A 19,107-nucleotide genomic window follows, 5' to 3' on the forward strand; every position below is an offset into this window, starting at 1 on the left:
TTCACAGCAGCCTCTACAATAATTAAAGAATTACATATGAATTTGAACAAGTATATGTAATTTTTTTTTGATCAGTGACATCCAATATATCATGGACCACTACTTTAATGAGTGGAAGCTTTATTTGTATTTTTTTTTTTTTTTACTAATTTGGTTTCCCTCCCACAGCAAGCTCAGTATGCTGAGAGAATATCACAAGGGAGCAAAACCTCCTTTGTAGACATCTCCTATTGTCATTATGGGTAAGAAAGCACTGAGACCACCTGTGTGTATGCTCAACAGGTCAGTGAGGAGCTGTTACCGGACTGCTGCCAGACGTGTGTCTCCCTTCATGCCCGTGTGGAGGATGAAGGCTGTGGTGTTGCTGGTGCTGCTGGTGGCCAGTGCTGGCGGGGACCGCTTTGCACAGGACACCACTCAGAGTGGCCCTGTGAATGAACATTCCAGCCAGGGACCCGATGGGGGAATGGCCCTGGCAGAAAATAGCTCCTCTCCTCAGGCTCCCCCAGCCAGGCCCGTGCCTCCACGGTACCTACCACCTATGTGTACCAAGCCCACTGAGATCAAGCACGCGTTCAAGTACATCAACACAGTGGTATCCTGCCTAATCTTCGTGGTGGGCATCATAGGTAACTCTACCCTACTGCGCATCATCTACAAGAACAAGTGCATGAGGAATGGCCCTAACATGCTCATAGCTTCCCTGGCCCTGGGAGACCTGCTCTACATTCTCCTCACCATCCCCATCAGTGTGTTCAAGGTGAGTTGTGATGGGGAACCAGGAGAACCAAAAAACGTGGATTGGGGATGATAAACTCAGTTTTTGCCTTGATGAGTTGATACAGAAGTTTCTTTGCAGCTGCAGTAAAATATTTCAACTTATTCTAAATAACATTAAAGTTTAAATATACTGTAAATATGTAAATAAATATAAGGTAGTCCATTACCTATTTTATGGGATCCACAAGAATTTGTATCAAAGGAAATCCCCCACTTTTGACAGTGAATCAGGGTGTTGCTACAATTCAACACGGTTTTAGATACAAAGTGGAAAGGCAGAACACCAATTGGAGCTGTCTGCAGTTTGGTAGTTGGAGCTACCCCCGGCTTTCTGCATTTATACCCAGTGAGAGCAGAAGCTTACAATAGCAACCTGTTTGCGCTCCCTCACTGACTTATTCACTTCTGGCAGACACAAGGGTGTTCTTCCAGCTTGATCTGCACCATGGGATACTTTGAGTGCAGGGCTCTTCTAAATCCACACTCACTCATTTCTGCTGCTGAGAAAGTCCACTGTGCAGTCAGCAGGAGCAAGCATAAACCACTGGAGTGAATCACATCGTGTTTTACCACATTGGGTACAGATACTTATGCTCTACTTTATGCCTCTCAGAGACGTTTCAGTGAGGAAATATAAGCTACATTAAACAATGAGGGGTAAATACTCAGCCAGAGAAAGGTCAGATTTTGGATTTTATTTACAATCCCACAGAGCTAGATAGCTATGTTTGCATAAATCTCAGACTTTCATATACCCCTGTCTGACTCCAGTGTTCAGGTCCTGAAGAAAGGCTTGGGGAATCTAATGATTCCCATGTCTTTTGTTGACAGTTCCACACTGTCCAGTATAACAATGTTTGTATTGTAAGAAATATGCTGACTTTAGGGGGGATAATATATATGCTGTTTCTTAGGGGGGATAATATCATTATTGAGTCAAAATCAGTTATATTATCCCCCCTAAGAGACATGACAATGTTATGAAGACATTTAAAGTTGTTAAAAAAAAGACTTTTGTACCTTTGTCAGACATTTTATGTATTTAGAAGCAAGTGACAATTCTTTCTCCAATATCTGTTGAATCAAGCTACTGGCAGAGGATTGGCCATTTGGAGTCCTTATTTGCAAACTGACGCCCTTCATCCAGAAGGCCTCAGTGGGCATCACTGTGCTCAGCCTGTGTGCTCTCAGCATTGACCGGTGAGCAATTCATCTCCTCCTACATCTCCTGACTGTTTACTAAGAGACAGGTCCTCATCAGACCTCAGGTCTGGGGACTGGCATAATTATTAGCATGAGCTCATCAGTCTCCACTGCACAGTTAAATCCTATAATTTACTACAGATTGACTTTGTATAGTCTCAAGTACTTTGAATGTTTTCAAAGAAATAACAACAAACACATTTAAGACAGCCCGTGAGAACCCCACTGTAGCTCAAAAATCCTAATTAGTCAGTTGTCTGTTCTCATTTGACTCAGAGGGCTTATACTGGATCATAACTAAACAAATGATAGGGATGTACAGATAGGATGCACTATCTATAATCAATGAGTAGCTTGTATTTTAAATACTCAGTGCCTAATTGTATAATTATGACAGGCCTCTTAACCCTGTTATTAATTAAAGAAGAAGTCACATTGTTCTGGTTTTGGATGCTGTCACTGTGCTCTAAGCTGCCATTGGCCTCTCCAAAACCACCAGGTACCATGCGGTGACATCGTGGAGTAGGGTGAAAGGCATGGGTATTCCCCTGTGGAAGGCGGTGGAGGTGACCCTGATCTGGACGGTGGCTGTGGCTCTGGCCGTCCCCGAGGCTATAGGCTTTGACATGATAGAGATGCAGTACCGTGGGAGCAAACTGCGCGTGTGCCTGCTGCACCCTCAGCAGACCACACCGTTCATGAAGGTATGACAAGAACACCACTCTCCCAGAACCGTGGCCAAAGCTATGACTGCTAAGTAGAATGTCTTTACTTGTACCCCATGAACGGAACACGTGTTTTAGATTTTTTTTTGTCTTTTGGGTCACATTTACATCTCAGTAGTGTGTACCACTTGATCTCATGGATAGATCAAAGAGATTGTGTTTCATAGATAAGTGTCACTATGTGGTAAGCTGGTATAAATTTCACTGCAGTGAGAATGTATGTTGTAGAGATATAGTGGAGACAAGAACATAATTTACTGCATGCCGTACATATATGGCTCGAAGCACAGCTTCATAATATAAGCACAGCATGTAGGCCACCCCATAATTTTCCAGGGAAAAAATATAGTGTCAGGTTCTCATCTGAATCACTAAATCACAGAATTTTATCCAAGAACTCTGAGACAATCAGCTCACTGTACACTTCAGTACATTTAGCTGCAAGGTCCTGACTTCAGAGATGCGTATTTTTGTATATCTCTTGCAGAAAACCAACAGTATTTTAGGCACAGTTGTAAGTTTAGCCTTTGATAGGCAGAGATTTAGGATCATTAGGTGATCAAAGGGCAGTTGTTGCAATTTAAAGTTCTATGTATAAATCATCTCAATTACAATGAACAAGGCTTGTTTTTTAAAATGTCAATTACAGCTGTGTGGTCTAATATTGTACAGGGTAAACAAATCAGATATATTTCTGGATCACAAGTTGTATGATCTCTCATTTCACCACAGCACGCAAAGCAACAAGGCAGACTTGTGACAGTTAACAATGTTACAGAATGTTGAAAATGTTTGAAGATTAGGGCAATTGAAAGGTAAAAAGAAATATTTAGCCACAAAAATGCTTCATCAGGGCTGCTGATAAGGAATGTAGTGGGTGGAATAGCTTAGCTAACAGCTAACATCACTGTATCAATGCAATTGTATCCCCAGTGTTGCATAATTGTGTTGGCCAGGGAGTTATGTAGTGATTTTCCAAACCATATGGTTCAATAAAGACCAGACCGTTCACAAATTTCACAGATGAAAATTGTGATAGTCACCTTATCATTTCATACTGTTGATTGATATGATCCATTCTCAGTTAACATCCCTGGTTGAAGGCTAAATCACTTCACGTAATTACAGTCAAGGACCTTCAATGTCAGTCAGTGTATGTTTTCATATGAGTACTGAAGTGCAGTGAACTGCTTTGGTGTCTAAATAAATTTGCTTCATCTTCCCCTGCAGTTTTACAAGGATGTGAAGGACTGGTGGCTCTTTGGCTTCTACTTTTGCCTGCCGCTGGCATGTACGGGTTTCTTCTACACACTGATGTCCTGCGAGATGCTGAGCCGCAAGAAAGGAATGCGTATTGCCCTCAATGATCATATGAAGCAGGTACCCTTGAGCAGAACAGCTAGTGCAAGATAACACATTGGTACACACCACTACTTATGAGCTACTGATGAGAACTGTATAAAGAGTATTGTAAACAACTATCAAAACAGCTTATGAGCTGAGGTCGGACTGTCTAGCCTCAACTGGAGATTCAACCACACATTGATTCATCCTTTGCCAGGTGTTTAGTAGTGAAGAGGGTTTGAGCTTCTCCTCACTCCCATTATATGGCATGTATTCAGTTTTGCCCAACTCTGAGACTTAAGAGGCCTAACTGTAGGCTAAAGATTGAAACTCAAAAGGATTTTTCACTCAACGAAGGAGACAGCAGCTGCACAAAAGATAGCGGAAATCCTACAGATGAGAAAATTATATTAAACTAATTAGGATACAGGGAGCAGAGCCAGAGCAGAGCCATTTTAGCCAGAGCAAAAATATTTTAGCTGTATTTCCTAATTAGGCTTGCTGAATATTTGACAAGAAGCCAGCTGTGATTCAACAGGTTGCCAAGACAGACTCTCAGGACACTGGCTCAACAGAAGAGCACCAGTACAAAACTGCAGATTTATAGACCCCAGTTCACCAGGGAATAGTCAGAGTCACATTCCAGGATAAGGACTAATATGATAATTATCTAATAATAATAATAATAATAATAATCTGATAAGACCTCAGTAAACTCAGGTCTGCTCAAAGTCTTTTGGCAGCTTTTTCTATTCAACTACAATTAAGAGATGGATGATAAAGCAAACATAAAAAATCACCTGGGAAATTAACCTGTGTGAGAATGGGAACAAGCTGGGGAGGTTGTGGACAAGTGGGTCTCCATGCAGTTAAGGTTCTGTTGACTGTTTTCCCGTGTCACACCAGCGCAGAGAAGTCGCCAAAACCGTTTTCTGCCTGGTGGTGATTTTTGCCCTGTGCTGGCTACCTCTGCACCTCAGTCGCATCTTGAAGAACACCATGTACAACCTGAATGACCCAAACCGCTGTGAACTGCTCAGGTAAGGCCTGAAGCTCTTCATCCACCCATGTGTGGTCTGTGCAGTCCATCCCAGAAGACGTGTTGTAACTAAACTGCAGTGAGTAAGAGTAATTAATGTGTTTACTCTCATGTCTCCCTCTCTGTTTCTTTTTCACCACGCTGTCACCTTTCCCTCGTGACCTCTGCTCTCCATTAGTTTTCTGCTGGTGATGGATTACATTGGTATCAACATGGCCTCCCTCAACTCTTGCATCAATCCTGTGGCACTCTACTTTGTCAGCCAGAAGTTCAAGAACTGTTTCAAGGTGAGGATAAGGTTGTCAAAGTCCAAGGACCCTTTTGAACTTCCACAAAGCCAATGCATGTTGTGACATCGCCAGGCCTCATAGCTCATAGTCAAAAATCTGTCATGCTTCAGACATGCCTTCTGATCTGAGGTTAAATAGGGTGTCTGTGATCTGAGAATCTTAACCACACACACATGTAATCAATGAAGTGCTCTAGTGAAACAGTTCTGTTTTTTTTTGTTTTTGTTTTTGGTGTATCAACTATTTTGATTCAGACAAGTAAAACAAGCATTTTCTGATTTTCTGCCATCTCTCCCAACCTCAACATTCCCCACCCATTCTAGTCGTGCTTGTGCTGCTGGTGTCAGAGTTCTGCAAGGAACATCGCTGCTGACGATGTCCACTGGAAAGGTTACTGCCACGAGAATGTCCTGGACCAGATGAGCTCACGGTCCAGCCAGAAGTACAGCCCCTCTTAAACAGCATACAACACTTCAGGGGGCTAAGGGGCGACGATGGACACACAACCAAAAACAGCCCTGCTTTGCCACAATTAAGGACACATGGACTTTTGGTGGGCAATGTGGACCTATGCTGAAACAAGACACACCTCAACACAAAATTCCCACTGAGCTGAACATGCAGCAACCACACCGGACTGGGGTTCTACCATTGTGGCCCATCAGCAGGACAGCTGGGGCCAGAAGATATCACACCCTTCATAAAATGTGACATCCAAAACATAATCAGGCTGGCACGGCGACGTGTGGAAAAACAATAATTATGTCATCCAACAAATCATATCATCTACCTTTTACCCCTAGTTTTACATAATAGGCTACATGGACTTCTCTGTGGGACATAGGACCTCTCCTCCTAAAGCCTTGGAGCTTTAATCAAAACCAACTTGGCTGTGTGGACAAGTAGAAGTTGCCATTCAATTGGCCTTTCAAGTGGCTCTGGTGAAAAAAAAAGCCATGATGAGATTAGAACACTGTGATATTATCTGTCTGGGATGACTCACCCGTCTGAACTGACTGAGGATTCATCTGTACAGATCAAGCTGAAGGGATATGGATGGAAGACTTTATGTAATGTTGTGTATTACAGTGATATTTATCTGTGTATATACATTTTCTGATGCATTAATATACACATAAACAAATATATTCTTTTAACAAATTATGATTTTTAACTGTAAACTACAATTTATCATTTCAAAGGCATAAAGAGTCCATAAGTATATTTTTGTACACACAACCCATTAGTTTTTAAGTGATAAACATTAGTACCTCTGACAGATATGTTGTCACCATAAAAGCCTTTTCATATATGTCACAGAAGGTGAAACTTGTAAACTGGAATGGCAGGTAGGTACGCCATTCATTAAGTTACAGATTGTCAGAGCATACCCCATACCTATACAAAGGACTCTGGCCCTTTTTGGAGTTTACCATAGAAATTATTACAATGACCCTGAGGTCTGACTCATCACAAACCTCTGTGCTATGTAACCTCATTTAAAAACACAGAGTTGTGATACAATCTCATATGGCTAAACAATAAATGCCAAATCTTAATTTTTTGCTGCAATACCTCTTTAAGAATGTGTCAGGCCCCCCAGTTACACCTCTCACCATTGGTCTGCCACCATATTTAGCCAATAGCCACATCTGTTTATTGTAGCTACCTGTAAATCACTTTCTTCTCTTGGTGACCAAGAGATGACAGCCATCTTGGTTGGCCATGGAGGCTAACTAGCTAGCTAGCTAACTAAGCTAATGCTTAAAATATATCAGCTATAGTGTGCAAGAACCTTTCTAAAGTTACTTTACCTATCATTTCTGATTTAACAACCTCGTATGTAACTTACAATAAGTAGCAAAGTTAAAAGGTAGGCATTAACATCCCAGATCTGTATTTGCTGCAGTCAGTCGCAATCAACCACGTTCATGTTAAAAATTTCAAGCTACCTAACACGCTAACTGGCAGGTCACCAAGGTCACTTGCTAGGTGGGTCATTCTGTTTTCAGCCAGTGGGCCCACAAGCTAACTCGTTGGTAGCTATCTCTGTAGCTAGGTGGCTAACTTGCAAGCTAGCTACATCAGTAAGTAGGCAGCTATCTAACTGCAGGTCAGTCAGTTTTGTACATTGGCATTGATGTTTTTTTACTGAAAGTTGAACTGTCACACAAGGTTATACTTATTTGTCTTAGCGTGTTGAAACAAGTTTGAATAATATACATTTATTTAGAACACACATTAGGAGTGTACAGATGGTGTATATTTATTTAGAAACCATGTCCTCTGGCACAGAAACGCCTTCAATTTATAACTAGGTGTCTCTAGAATTCTGAGACATTAAACCATCTGTCAGGATGATTTAATTCAATTTATGGATGCGAGGAATCCTGGCTTATGTAAGGCAAGAGATGCTTGCCACTCTATTACAAAATTAGCAATTCTGAACAGTCCAAATGTATGTGCTAGTTTTCTTTTCTTAATATTACATATTTTGCTGATCAACCAATAATAAAATTGGGGTGGCTTTGGCTGTTATTTTAATTCACTTTACCATTCAAAATGGGACAGAGGAAGAACTATTATGATGGTTCCTGCACATCAGATAAAAGTACCTACATTCAGTGAAATTCCAAACTGTGTGTGGTGATGATTTGATTTGAAAGATGGTTTGATTTAAAACTAAAGCAATTTCATAGTAGCGTTTTAGAAACCAGGTAGCCAGTTAACTAATTCTATTTTTAGCAAGATAACAATATCTTTAGTTGGATAGTTTGCTAACTAGTAGCAATGTCAAATTATTCAAATTGACTAAACTCTGGCCTTGCTAATTACTCAGCTAATAAACTTGAAAATTGAATATGCTACCCAGCTAGCTAGAAAATAAGGTTAACAGTGGTTTACTCCTGCTTGTTACCTAACATTTTATTTTTAGCTGTCTAGCTGACATGTTAGTTAGCTGGCCACTGTCTTGATGCAAAGATTCAACATTCGTACACCATGAACGTGCCGTGACTAAACAAATTAACCAGTAATATTGCCACCATTATCTTCTGTTATACCTCATCAGTTGATGCATATTGTCATTGTAATTCATAACATATAGTGCAAAAATAAATTATATAAAAACAAAAGTGCTTTCAGCATACAAAAATGCCATATACTAAGTAAGTCCTTTAGTAGAAATGCTTACAAAATAGGACTGCCATTAAAATTGGTGAACCATCTTATGCAGAAGATCTACCTGATGTCAATATACAGTATTTTCTATGCTCCATCTACCTGGTGCTCATGCAACATAATGCACCTTTGGTATTATAAACTTATAGGTCTATATTACCTCTGAAGCTGTTGTGGGTCCTAGTGTTTTGCAACAGCACAAAATGCTTTTATTCCTCCTCAGGACCCTTGAGAGCACACCATTTTTCTTAAAAAGTACTTATTTTGTCAAAAATAGAGGGGCGGAACATGAAAACTTTATCTGTATTTGCAGACTTGTTTTTAAATTGATGCTGTATGAATGTGTATTCCCTTTCACTGCAGACATTTCACTGCCAAAAAGTGGATTTGTGTGCCCTATGTGTTTGTAAAAATGTACAATCAAGAACATTGTGTACACTTAAACTGGACTTCCAAAACATGAGGCCAAGATATTGCATTACATATTCTATACTGGTTTTTTAAATGCAAAAATAATACATTTGAAACATTGCTTTTTATACTGTACCGAGTTGTAAGCCAATATGCCATAAATAAATACTATTTTATCACATCTCTGGCTCTGACTTTCTTTAGCCTTATTTGGAGCAAATTAAATTTCACCAGTTTAAGTGCATTAGGGAGAATCAACCAAGTGCAGGGGCAGAAGGGGAGTAAACAGAATTTAACTGCATTCTTGTAGACGTAGTAACTAATTGAATCACTTCTGCACAAATGAGTGCCTCTTGCTACTGTCTGGCCTGCGGTTTTGACGTGGGCATGAGACTACTAGCTCACAAAGGCCCAGACAGCTAGAACTGCACTGAGGGTCAGATAAATTTAGTCACATCTCAGCAGCATCTTGTAAAGAGGAGCTGTTCTGAATTTCACTCAGCTGCAGCCTTTTTGAACAGGCTGTGTTCCCTTACCTTCACACAGTCCCAAAAATAGAAAGCTACTCAGGGATTTACTGACTCAAACCACCTTCACAGACAAAGAATGGGCAAAATGACAAATTAGCAGAAATAAGCACTAAGGGCAAAGTGTACACACCAATTAATCTTAGGTTACAAGGCAGCCTTGAAGGTCTGCATTTGTGTTGGAAGATTCAGGGTAGGAAGATTCATCACAGCAGTAATGAATCAATCAAGCCGGTGACAGGAGGCAAACCATGGTCTGCAAGACATCAATGGTCTTTTCAAAGAGTAGGGTAGGTTTACAGTTATTATTGAATCAAATACAACTTAATTTTTCACCAAACCTCAAAATGCTAGGAGATCTTTGTGAGTAGAAGCCAAGACTCCCGAGGCTTCAGACTTGAGGTAAATCAGAATGTGATGTATTTTGTAGGGACATTTCATTGCCTTTACGGAAACTAAAAATACTGGAGGTTATACACAATAGGCTAGAAATGTGCATGGTTGAAAAGTGCATGAAGAGGGAAACAAGTTGCTGTTAGCAGACAGAGATTGTGCACTTGTAAAAGAACATTTAGGAACACTGCAGTGATGCTTATGCACATATGAAACTAGTCTTCTGTAATGTGATATTAAGTACAGTGGCAGACCTGCAAACTTGCATGGCCTAGCTTCGGGCCGCTAAGGTGTATTCCCTCCGACGGAAACATTAATCGTGAATGAATTCCTGTTAAGCCATCAGTCTACTGTGAATGTTCCACCTCGATGGCCTTCAGGATCTTTGGTTTCTTCCACTGATACCAGATCTGATCATACCTTTTTGTAAAGATATTCAGTTGGCTTTACCAAAGTTCATGGCCATATGACAGTTTTTGGATGCTGGAATGATCATCCTACCACTGTCTTTCACCTTGGAAATTAGTCTTTATCACACTTTCAAAATTGATAGTGAGCAGAGAGTGTCTAAAAGATAACGGTTGCCACCTAACAGAGAAATAATCATATAATTTCCCTGAGCACCACTAAAGCTGGCACTAATGTTTGTTCATTTTGACACAATATTAAGTCAACAAAAATACTGTTCAAGTCTTAAAGCCAGAGACCACCTCCATCAACAGGGAGGAAAGCTGTCAAGATGATTTAGAGCCTGAAGCTTTAATATCCATAGAGGTGAAACAACCAGAAAGTGAAAGGGGAGGTGATATGTTAGAAAGTTTCAGTCAGTTGCAATGTAACCCGAGGGCCTGATGCTTAGAGGCAACATGTTGATGAACATAGTCAACAATAAAAGCTGTATATCCACTCAGTAACAGATACACCTTTGAAAATGCAAATATATTTTTGTATGTTTCTTTTCCTGTGTTTGTGAGAAGTATTGGCCTGCTAAACCACATGTATAGTATTCTAAGTGACCTTTGAAAATGTTTATAATGCTATTTTAAATGTTTAAACATCAATATTTCAAACTATTTTGACCTAGCTAACACCACAGAGGTGTTACTGCAATGGATCTGCTGTGCAATTTCTCTTTTATCGCGTTTTTACAATGTATTTGTTTTTATGATTGAATTTACATTGCAACCCAAACTCTGCCCCACTGACATTTCAACAGTCAGACAAGTGTTTGATCACATTTCTATAATCCAAACAAGGATCAAGTATTTACCACCTACTGTGGAATTAAAAGCTGAAAAAAACTGCAAGAACTCACTGGAATCACAAATAAATACATTGTAATTTATTGTAATTATGACATCACATACAAAAAAAACAAACAAACATCAAAAGCGATCTGAGAGCCAAGATTATGACACGCTTTTGTTCAGATGGTTTCCAGATCAGGCGTGTACCCACTGCTGTGTATGGGATTATGTGCAGACCTGCAGATACAATACAGTGCAGTGGCCTCTGAGAAACTGGGGACTCCATCCACCCATCCAGATTCTCTGCTGACGCTGTGAAGCAGTGTGCGATCCTCATGTCACATATGTGGCCATGTCGTCAGACAAACACAATTCTATACAAGCTAGCTAGCAAGCAAAGGATTACACAGAGTGAGCGTGTTGACCAGGTTGCATATCTCACCGCTGCTCCATTCACACATGCTCCTCACTGGCCTTTTTCCTGGAGGGTGTCTATTACACTATGCCACATAACACCATGGCACTGGAGGACACTGGTGACAAGCCTACCTGCTAGACTCAGAGTGACAGGGGACAGTTAGCATTCTCATGAGAAATGGAGGTGCCATAGGGATCTGCTCTGTTCCCGCTTGTGACTGAACCGCACCCTTGTTCGTGGTCATGCCCGTCGGCTGTTCTAAGTTGTCCTATTTTCATTCTTGGCAATCCTGACCACGCATAACGAGATTATAAGACGACGTCAAAACATTGATCCACTCAAGCAATTGTCACTCATTTTTGAAATGCGATGTTCGTAAAGTCTGCGGCGACCTTTTGGTAATAGTTTGCACGTGATCCTGGCAGATCTGGTTAACTCTGCAGTGCTTCCTCTATGAACTACACTTCAACTTCTACCACAGAAAGTTTTTCTTTTTATACAGCTACTCCAAACAAAAGGATAATGCCAAACATAATAACACTTATGAATAAAATTCATAAAATAGCATTTCTAAAAATGTTGACTCTGGACAACAGCATTTTTATCCATTTACAGATAACAAAGCCAGCTGTGGTCTGTGCATGCTGACATGTTAGAAGGGCAGGTAAAAGTGAGCACACTCCACATTAACAAAGCCCAAGGGCAAGTGAGACCTTTCTGTCTCCAAACGGCTACATGGCAAAGATATCCTTCCCACGGAGAGCTGTCCAGGGCTGCAGTCTGGAACGGTGGGTCAGTGCCTTTCCTTTATTTAAAGGATGAGACAGGAGGAGGAGTGGTACCCTTAACTGGATGTTCAATGCAAGAGCAGTGGTATAGTCATGGGAGTCCTGCTGGGCCCTGAGATAGATAAAAAGAGCTAAAAAAGGTTGGGTTTGACTCACCTCTTAAGTGTTGAGGACATGCTGGCACACCTCCTTCGGGTTATTTAAGCCCTTGCGAAGCAGCTCCACAGCCTGTAGTCCACCTAGAGAGATGGTAAGATCTCAAGATCTCAAATACACACACACACACACTCAAACATGAAGAAAACACACACACACACACCTTACACCAAGAAATACCTGGAGCACCTGTGAGGAATATAAGCCTTTGGGGCAAACAGTTTCTCAGATGTTCTAGAGCACTGCCCAAATGCAGTTGTAGTGCACATGGCCTCTGCACAGCACTGTCAGCAAGAGACTTACTGGACTTGAGGAGTCTCCCTATATGGTCATCCTACCAGCTCAGAGCAACCCTCTGCAGCTCATAGCAAAGTACATTGTGAAGCACTCTTTTGTTAACTGCAATGACCCACAGGCATAGCCAACCACAAAAAACACCCGCCTGAGCAAGTTGTTTTTACATGTCTGTGTGTTTTGAAACAGCCCACTGCAAGATCGAGTCCTAAAGTATGGAGAACTCATACTGGCACTCAGGGAATCTATCCCCAGCCACTGGGCCTTTGGAAGTGTGCCTATAAAGGAGGCACCTCATTAAATATGTGAAATCAACCAGCTGCAGACCCAACAATGAAGTTCACTCCAAAACTGGCACTGCAAACTCTTTCCCCTGTACTCTAAAAATGCCTTGATTTGATCTTTTCCCCTGCTTCACATGATTAAAAACGGCAATTCTGTGGAAAGTATGTAGATGGCCCACTTACATCGTATGCCATCCAATTGCTGTCATTTTCAGGATTGAAAAACGCTTCAGAAAAGGGAAAGAGAACAAAAGTTACATTCTGCTCAATGTGTACCTTCCAGAGTTGTGCATGTATGTACTATATGAAAGGCACATTACCAAACATACAGAGAAATGGATATAACCAAACATACAATGAAAGGGACCTCACCAAACATACAGTGGAAAGAACATTACCAAACACACAGTGAAATGGATATAGCTACTGGCCTCCTCTTTGCTTATCTCTGACATCTGAATAGTTCCCTGCACATGCTACAATGGACACGGTCTTTAAAAAATGCAGTTATTGCCTTCATGGCTGGTTCTGACAATTTTTATAGCTCTTGAGCTAAAACATTCTGTTTACAAGTAAATAACCACAAAAGACACCATTAATCTTATTTTAATCATCTTCAGTCACATGGGTTTTACAAAGAATGTTAAAAGATGTGAAAGACAGTCATGTTTATTACTATTCTCAGAATTATGTGGTACAACCGTTCTATTTTCCACACAATTAAACCATTAACGTACAGCATGACTGGGGGAAAAAAAAAACATGTTAATGGCTCCAGCTTAAGCACAGACAGTTTTTGCTTTATTAATACCTCTAGCACCAAGTCTTACTATACACAATATGTGACAATTCAAAAATAAATTCAGAGCCTTTCAGTTGTGGTGGGCATAGAGGAGAGCAGCATTTGTTTTTTGAATTCATCTGTTTAATGCTGTTCTTTCACCATTTATACAGGAAAGCTGCCTTGGGTCCATCATCAGCTAGAACTTGAAGCTTTCAACAGCTCCTTGCTCTCCTCAGAGCTCTGCTTAACAGCAGGGAAGTGCTTGTTTTCTTGCTTACCTGGGGTTGAACATTTGTTTCTCATAACCTCCCCTGACCTGGACTCTCCAGTGAGAATCTTCTCCCCCGCTCCCCGTCACTGCTGGGAGGCGACTGCAGCATAAAATGGGCTGAGCTCAAGTCCACAGCATTACCTCACCTCATGTATGTGCAGGCCATTTGAGCTCTGCCAAGTGTGAGCCCAGAGACTGAGCGAGCCACAAGCGAGGTTCAGGGGCCATAGGGGACTGCCTCAGTGACAGAAAGTATATGTTCAACATATCTGAACTGCAAAGTGCCTGAATGTGCTACTAGTACCAATAATATGCTTATAGGCTACCACACTAGATCCACAGATGATCTGGACAAATATTACTCCTAGAATCCCTTTAAACCACTCAGTTGGCTTAAACAAATACACAGAATGTGACTCTGGAATCTGACTGCATCTAGATGCTGAACAAGCTTCCAGCTCCTCCATCACCACATCTATTGCCACAAACTGCTCTGTTCAGCTGTGGTGTGAGGGTCAAAGTGTCAAGCCCTCTCAGGAGCACCACCCACCAGCCAAGAAGTCTGGCTCCCCCTCCCCCCCCCCTTTGCCATGTGTTAGTTCTTTGTTTACTGTCAGCTTTTAGTTTCTAACCTGGAATTTCACATTTTTGAGGAAAACTGTGTACACACACGTTATACACACACACACACACACACACACAATAACAGTATTTCAAAATAAACCAACAAAACTGGTTTAATGTACATCCAACTGCATGCATATTTATTTTGTTATAAAATAACAGAAAATACATTTTAACCCATTTTGGAGAGGGTCCTTTTACTGGTGGGTGTGTGGGAGGACTGAGATCTGCAAAAAGAGTGGCTATAGTAGTGTGGAGCCACCAGATATATGTGGAGCTTTTCTAATGACCAGGTACTAAGTGGAAACAGCAATCCCTCCTGGCTAAAGCAGTCCAAAGGTGCAATCTGCAGTGCTTTCAAACAGGAGCATGAAAAAAGAGACAAAATGTGCACTTGTGCAGTGTAATATTATACAAAAGTTATTATCATATCAAAAACGAACAGATGAGCCTCTTTTTAAGGGAACAGGAAACAATTTCCTGTTATCAAAGAAAAAAAAACATCCCAATATTTTTAAGAATATTTTTAGAATATTTTTGGCATGCAACCTTCCCAACAAAAAAAGAGTCCTTGTCCTTGTCCTGGTGTTCTTGCAATAAAAGTCTTGTTGTTGTAACCCACTGCATACAAGATGTAATACTACAGCGAACCAAAACCAGAATAGCAACCAGAATCAAAACTCTTCAATAGGTTGGTAAGTATGTAACACACTGGTTCTCAATACAGCAGTTTGTTTCCAGACACATAAGCACATATCTACATGTAATTACCACCGTTGAAAACCACCCAAAGGCATTCACAATCTATACTGATGGCCTAAAATGCTGTCTTTTTGTAAAGGAAAGAAAAAATGTGACTATTGTTTTCTTTGAAATTAGTGTAAACAAGCACATTGCATGCAAATACCTTCAGTGTAGTCTCCCCACCATTTCCACTTAATCTGTCTCAGCAAACCACTGTCACAGCAGCAAACACTTGGCGCTGTCTGCAAGAAAAACAAAAGCTGAAGGAAAACTGCTCGCCGGCTGCAGCCATGCTCCACAACCACAAAATCAACAGAATCAGAAAAACCGGCAATCAAACCAGTTATTGTTTCTTCCAGACGGTCTGTCTATGGGATAACATAAATAACATGAGCGGTTCAAAAGGCTTGCTGTGGGTTTCTCCTATTAGGGCAATGTTTCCTTTATTGACCATGACAGCTAAGTAAGGCCATATTCAGTCAACAAAAATCAATTATATATAAAAATATCTGAAATACCTAATCAGCTTGTCTTAGCATGTAATTTTTTTTAATTTTCTGGTATCTCCGCCACAGCATACCGGCACTGAAAAGTGTATAAACAGAAACAGGATTTACATGAAACATTGTCCACCCTAACCCACATAGCCAACAGTTAATTTTCCTATACAGACTATATAATCTCAGAAACATAAGAACATAAGAACATAAGAACATATGATGACGAGAACAGGCCATTCGGCCCAACTAAGCTCGCCATTTCTTACTAAGCTCGCCATTTCTTGTTATGCTAGGCTTATGCAGAAATCATGAGCAATGTTACAGTTCTTGAAAAGCTAATATACGTGCAACAGGTTCCCTTATGTAGAGCAGATCTGTACACAGAGGAGGGCAGCATAACTATAGGCGTGTTTGTCTGCTTTCTCACTGCAAGAAAGATCAGGAGGTGCATCTCTTCTTTGAAATGAAAGTGGGTCCATCTCTGTGGTCTGTTCTATCCAGACCACAAGCTGATAGGAAAAGTGTTGTAAGGGTGTGAAAGTCAGATGACAAGACTGGAAATGGATTACTCTCACGGCATGCAACGGCTCGTATGTTATCTGCTTGTAAATAACCGTGTGTCTTCACCCGCGTGCAGCCAAATGGATTACTGTGGCAGAATGCCTGAAAGTGAGCATGTGGGATGGAATTTGTGTTTTTTGTGCTGTGTGCCACTCGGTGAAAATGTCCAGGCAAAAGGCAATGACAGTGATTCCTGTTGACGTTTGTCTTCCAGCTGTACTTACAACAGGCACCAGACCTCAATCGGCCTGTTTTTTTCTTTTCATCAATTTTAGACGCTGCACATTCTCTGGTAGTGGGTGAAGAAACTGACCAGTGTTTTGTCCAAATTTGTGTGCCCTGCTCACTTTTGCACGAATTAACCTTTGCGTGTCTCAGCTACTGATCATGTAAGCTCCCTAGACATGCTCATTTGTCCCCGCAATTACAGAGACCAAAATATACTTGTAACTGTTGACAAGCTTTAAACCAATCCTTGCGTCAGAGTTGCTTGGGTGTGTAAGGAGGACCAGTTTCAGGTCAATGGTGAAGAATGTGTCAGTGTGTCTATCTGATACACAGGCTGAAATGGGGAACACGTAAATAGACTGTCTATACCACATGCCCTCCCCACCCCGCTTCGGCTACTCAAAGCAATTAGATTAGGAGCTAAAGGGACTGTTTTGTTTCTGCATTTTTGGCACCAAGCCCTACGCAATACGACAAGCTGTGCCAAGGCTTATCAAATAATCCAATTTAGAAAAATGAGTTCTCTTGCCAAGATCTCTCTGCTGGAAGGAAAAAAAAACCTCTTTTTCACTAAGGGTGCATGAGACCAAAGGGAATGGAGTCTTTAAGGCATTTCACTCTTTTTAGAGCTTCCCAGAAATATAAATGGCTTCTGATTCTATATGGTATATGGGAGCAGTGTAGTCTACATATTCTGCAAAAATAACCAGAGAATCAAAGGGCTATTTATATGCATAAGTACAAGTGTGTGTATGTATGTATATATATATATATATATATATATATATATATAAATGATAACTAACATACCCTCCCCTTTCCTCAAATGTTACAGAGGTCATTAACAATCTGAAGGCAGAGAAACCTTTCATTTCAGCTTTACTTCCCTGTCTGAAAGCCTGGATTTACATTATAACTTGCAACAAGTAACTTGTGTGGGAGGACTCTGCTTATAAAACTGTCTCATCTTGGTTTGTTTCTTGAATTATACATTGCGGCGATATCAGGATCAGCTCAAGGGGTACTTCACACAAGCATGCAAACATACAGCATACTGGCTCTCACTTCAGGTCTGGATGCATGAGTTTATTCTTGCTCTCTGAGGGCTGTGTGATGTTCTGCTCACAGAACTCCACCTTGGGGCTAACGACATAAACACACATAGCATTATTAAATGCTTGCTAGTGGAAAATGCTGAAACTCACATGGATTCTACAACAGTTACATTTTCCCTTTAGCTTTCATCATAGGTTTACATACATGCTTCAAGGGAAAGCTCTACAGTGTGCACACAGAAATAACAGTCAAGTGCAATGGTATGGTCTTCCTCATGCAGCACACTGGTCACACGCCCTTTGTCCACCCACTCTGCCTGCACCTGTAAGAACAAGAAAATAAGACTTTCAGCTTTGGTCAAAATCAATTTTGCAAAAATGACCAGGCTAAAGAGATCCAACCAGAAGCTGCAATATGCAACCAAAAGAATGTGAAGCACAAAACAAGGTCCCGCTTCATCTCTGTTGCTTGTGTTGCTACCAAACTCTAGCATTTATTTTTACCAACTCTGAGCCTGATCAAAAAGCACATACCCCAGAATTCCTACAAGGAACATGAAACAAATCATTAAGTGAGAATTCAGTCAAGAATGCCAAGCTCAAATACGTCAGCTGACAAAGCTGACAATGCTGTTTATATTGGCCAGCCTTGGCAAACAAACCCCTACAATTTACAACAAGATAGAAAAAACACCAGAGCACAGGCCAACGCAATCAGTGCATACAACCTCTCACTATTCTCTGTCAGGAAACATGGCGTTGGAATGTGACCTGAGGACTGTCTTGCTCAGGGAGATGCTGAGAATTCAGCAGCTAGCCCACCAACAGTCCTCCAACCCTCACACACATTGCAGGCACTCAGCAGCAGTTCTGAAGCCACCACTTCTCACCAGCAGTATATCATTCAGGCAGAAGAAAACAAGCAGCATGAAAAAATGTCAGAGACAGTTGTTCAGAGATCAAATGTCCATCAGCAGTTCTGGATATGCCAGTGTTGTGCAATGACGTTGTTACTACTCCTGAAAAAGAGACACATTAGGTGAGCTGCTAAAGGCACGCATCCCAAGCAAAGGGAACCAGTCATACTCTCAGGGTGATGTCACCTTCTCCAGCAGACTCATGTCACCTCTGAGCTCCTCTAACTCTGTACCCTCTAAATTCCAGCTGCAACATCAGCCAACCAATTAGCCTGAGTTGACAGAACCCCTTGCCAGAGCACAGATGTACCTTGTGAGACTGAAAAAGATAACTGAACTCATGT

General features: G+C 41.0%; 1 protein-coding gene across 1 annotated transcript; it reads left to right on the forward strand.

Moving 5' to 3' along the window:
- The first annotated feature begins 347 nt into the window (after window positions 1–347).
- LOC118774844 (endothelin receptor type B-like) lies at window positions 348–6,227 on the forward strand. Its single transcript, XM_036524390.1, has 7 exons — window positions 348–760; window positions 1,868–1,980; window positions 2,483–2,687; window positions 3,939–4,088; window positions 4,959–5,092; window positions 5,270–5,378; window positions 5,705–6,227. Exons 1-7 carry the CDS (start codon window positions 467–469, stop codon window positions 5,837–5,839), a joined length of 1,140 nt encoding a protein of 379 aa, XP_036380283.1. The 5' UTR covers window positions 348–466; the 3' UTR covers window positions 5,840–6,227.
- Window positions 6,228–19,107: the final 12,880 nt, after the last annotated feature.

The sequence above is a fragment of the Megalops cyprinoides genome, chromosome 3, assembly GCF_013368585.1.
Source record: "Megalops cyprinoides isolate fMegCyp1 chromosome 3, fMegCyp1.pri, whole genome shotgun sequence".
NCBI classification, from domain to species: Eukaryota; Metazoa; Chordata; class Actinopteri; order Elopiformes; family Megalopidae; genus Megalops; species Megalops cyprinoides.

Excerpts from the sequence above, each read along its gene's own strand:
- LOC118774844 (XM_036524390.1), top strand. The coding sequence starts at position 467 with ATGGCCCTGGCAGAAAATAGCTCCTCTCCTCAGGCTCCCCCAGCCAGG. Across the intron at positions 2,688-3,938 it reads AGACCACACCGTTCATGAAG|TTTTACAAGGATGTGAAGGA; the intron begins GTATGACAAGAA and ends CTTCCCCTGCAG. Across the intron at positions 4,089-4,958 it reads TCAATGATCATATGAAGCAG|CGCAGAGAAGTCGCCAAAAC; the intron begins GTACCCTTGAGC and ends GTGTCACACCAG.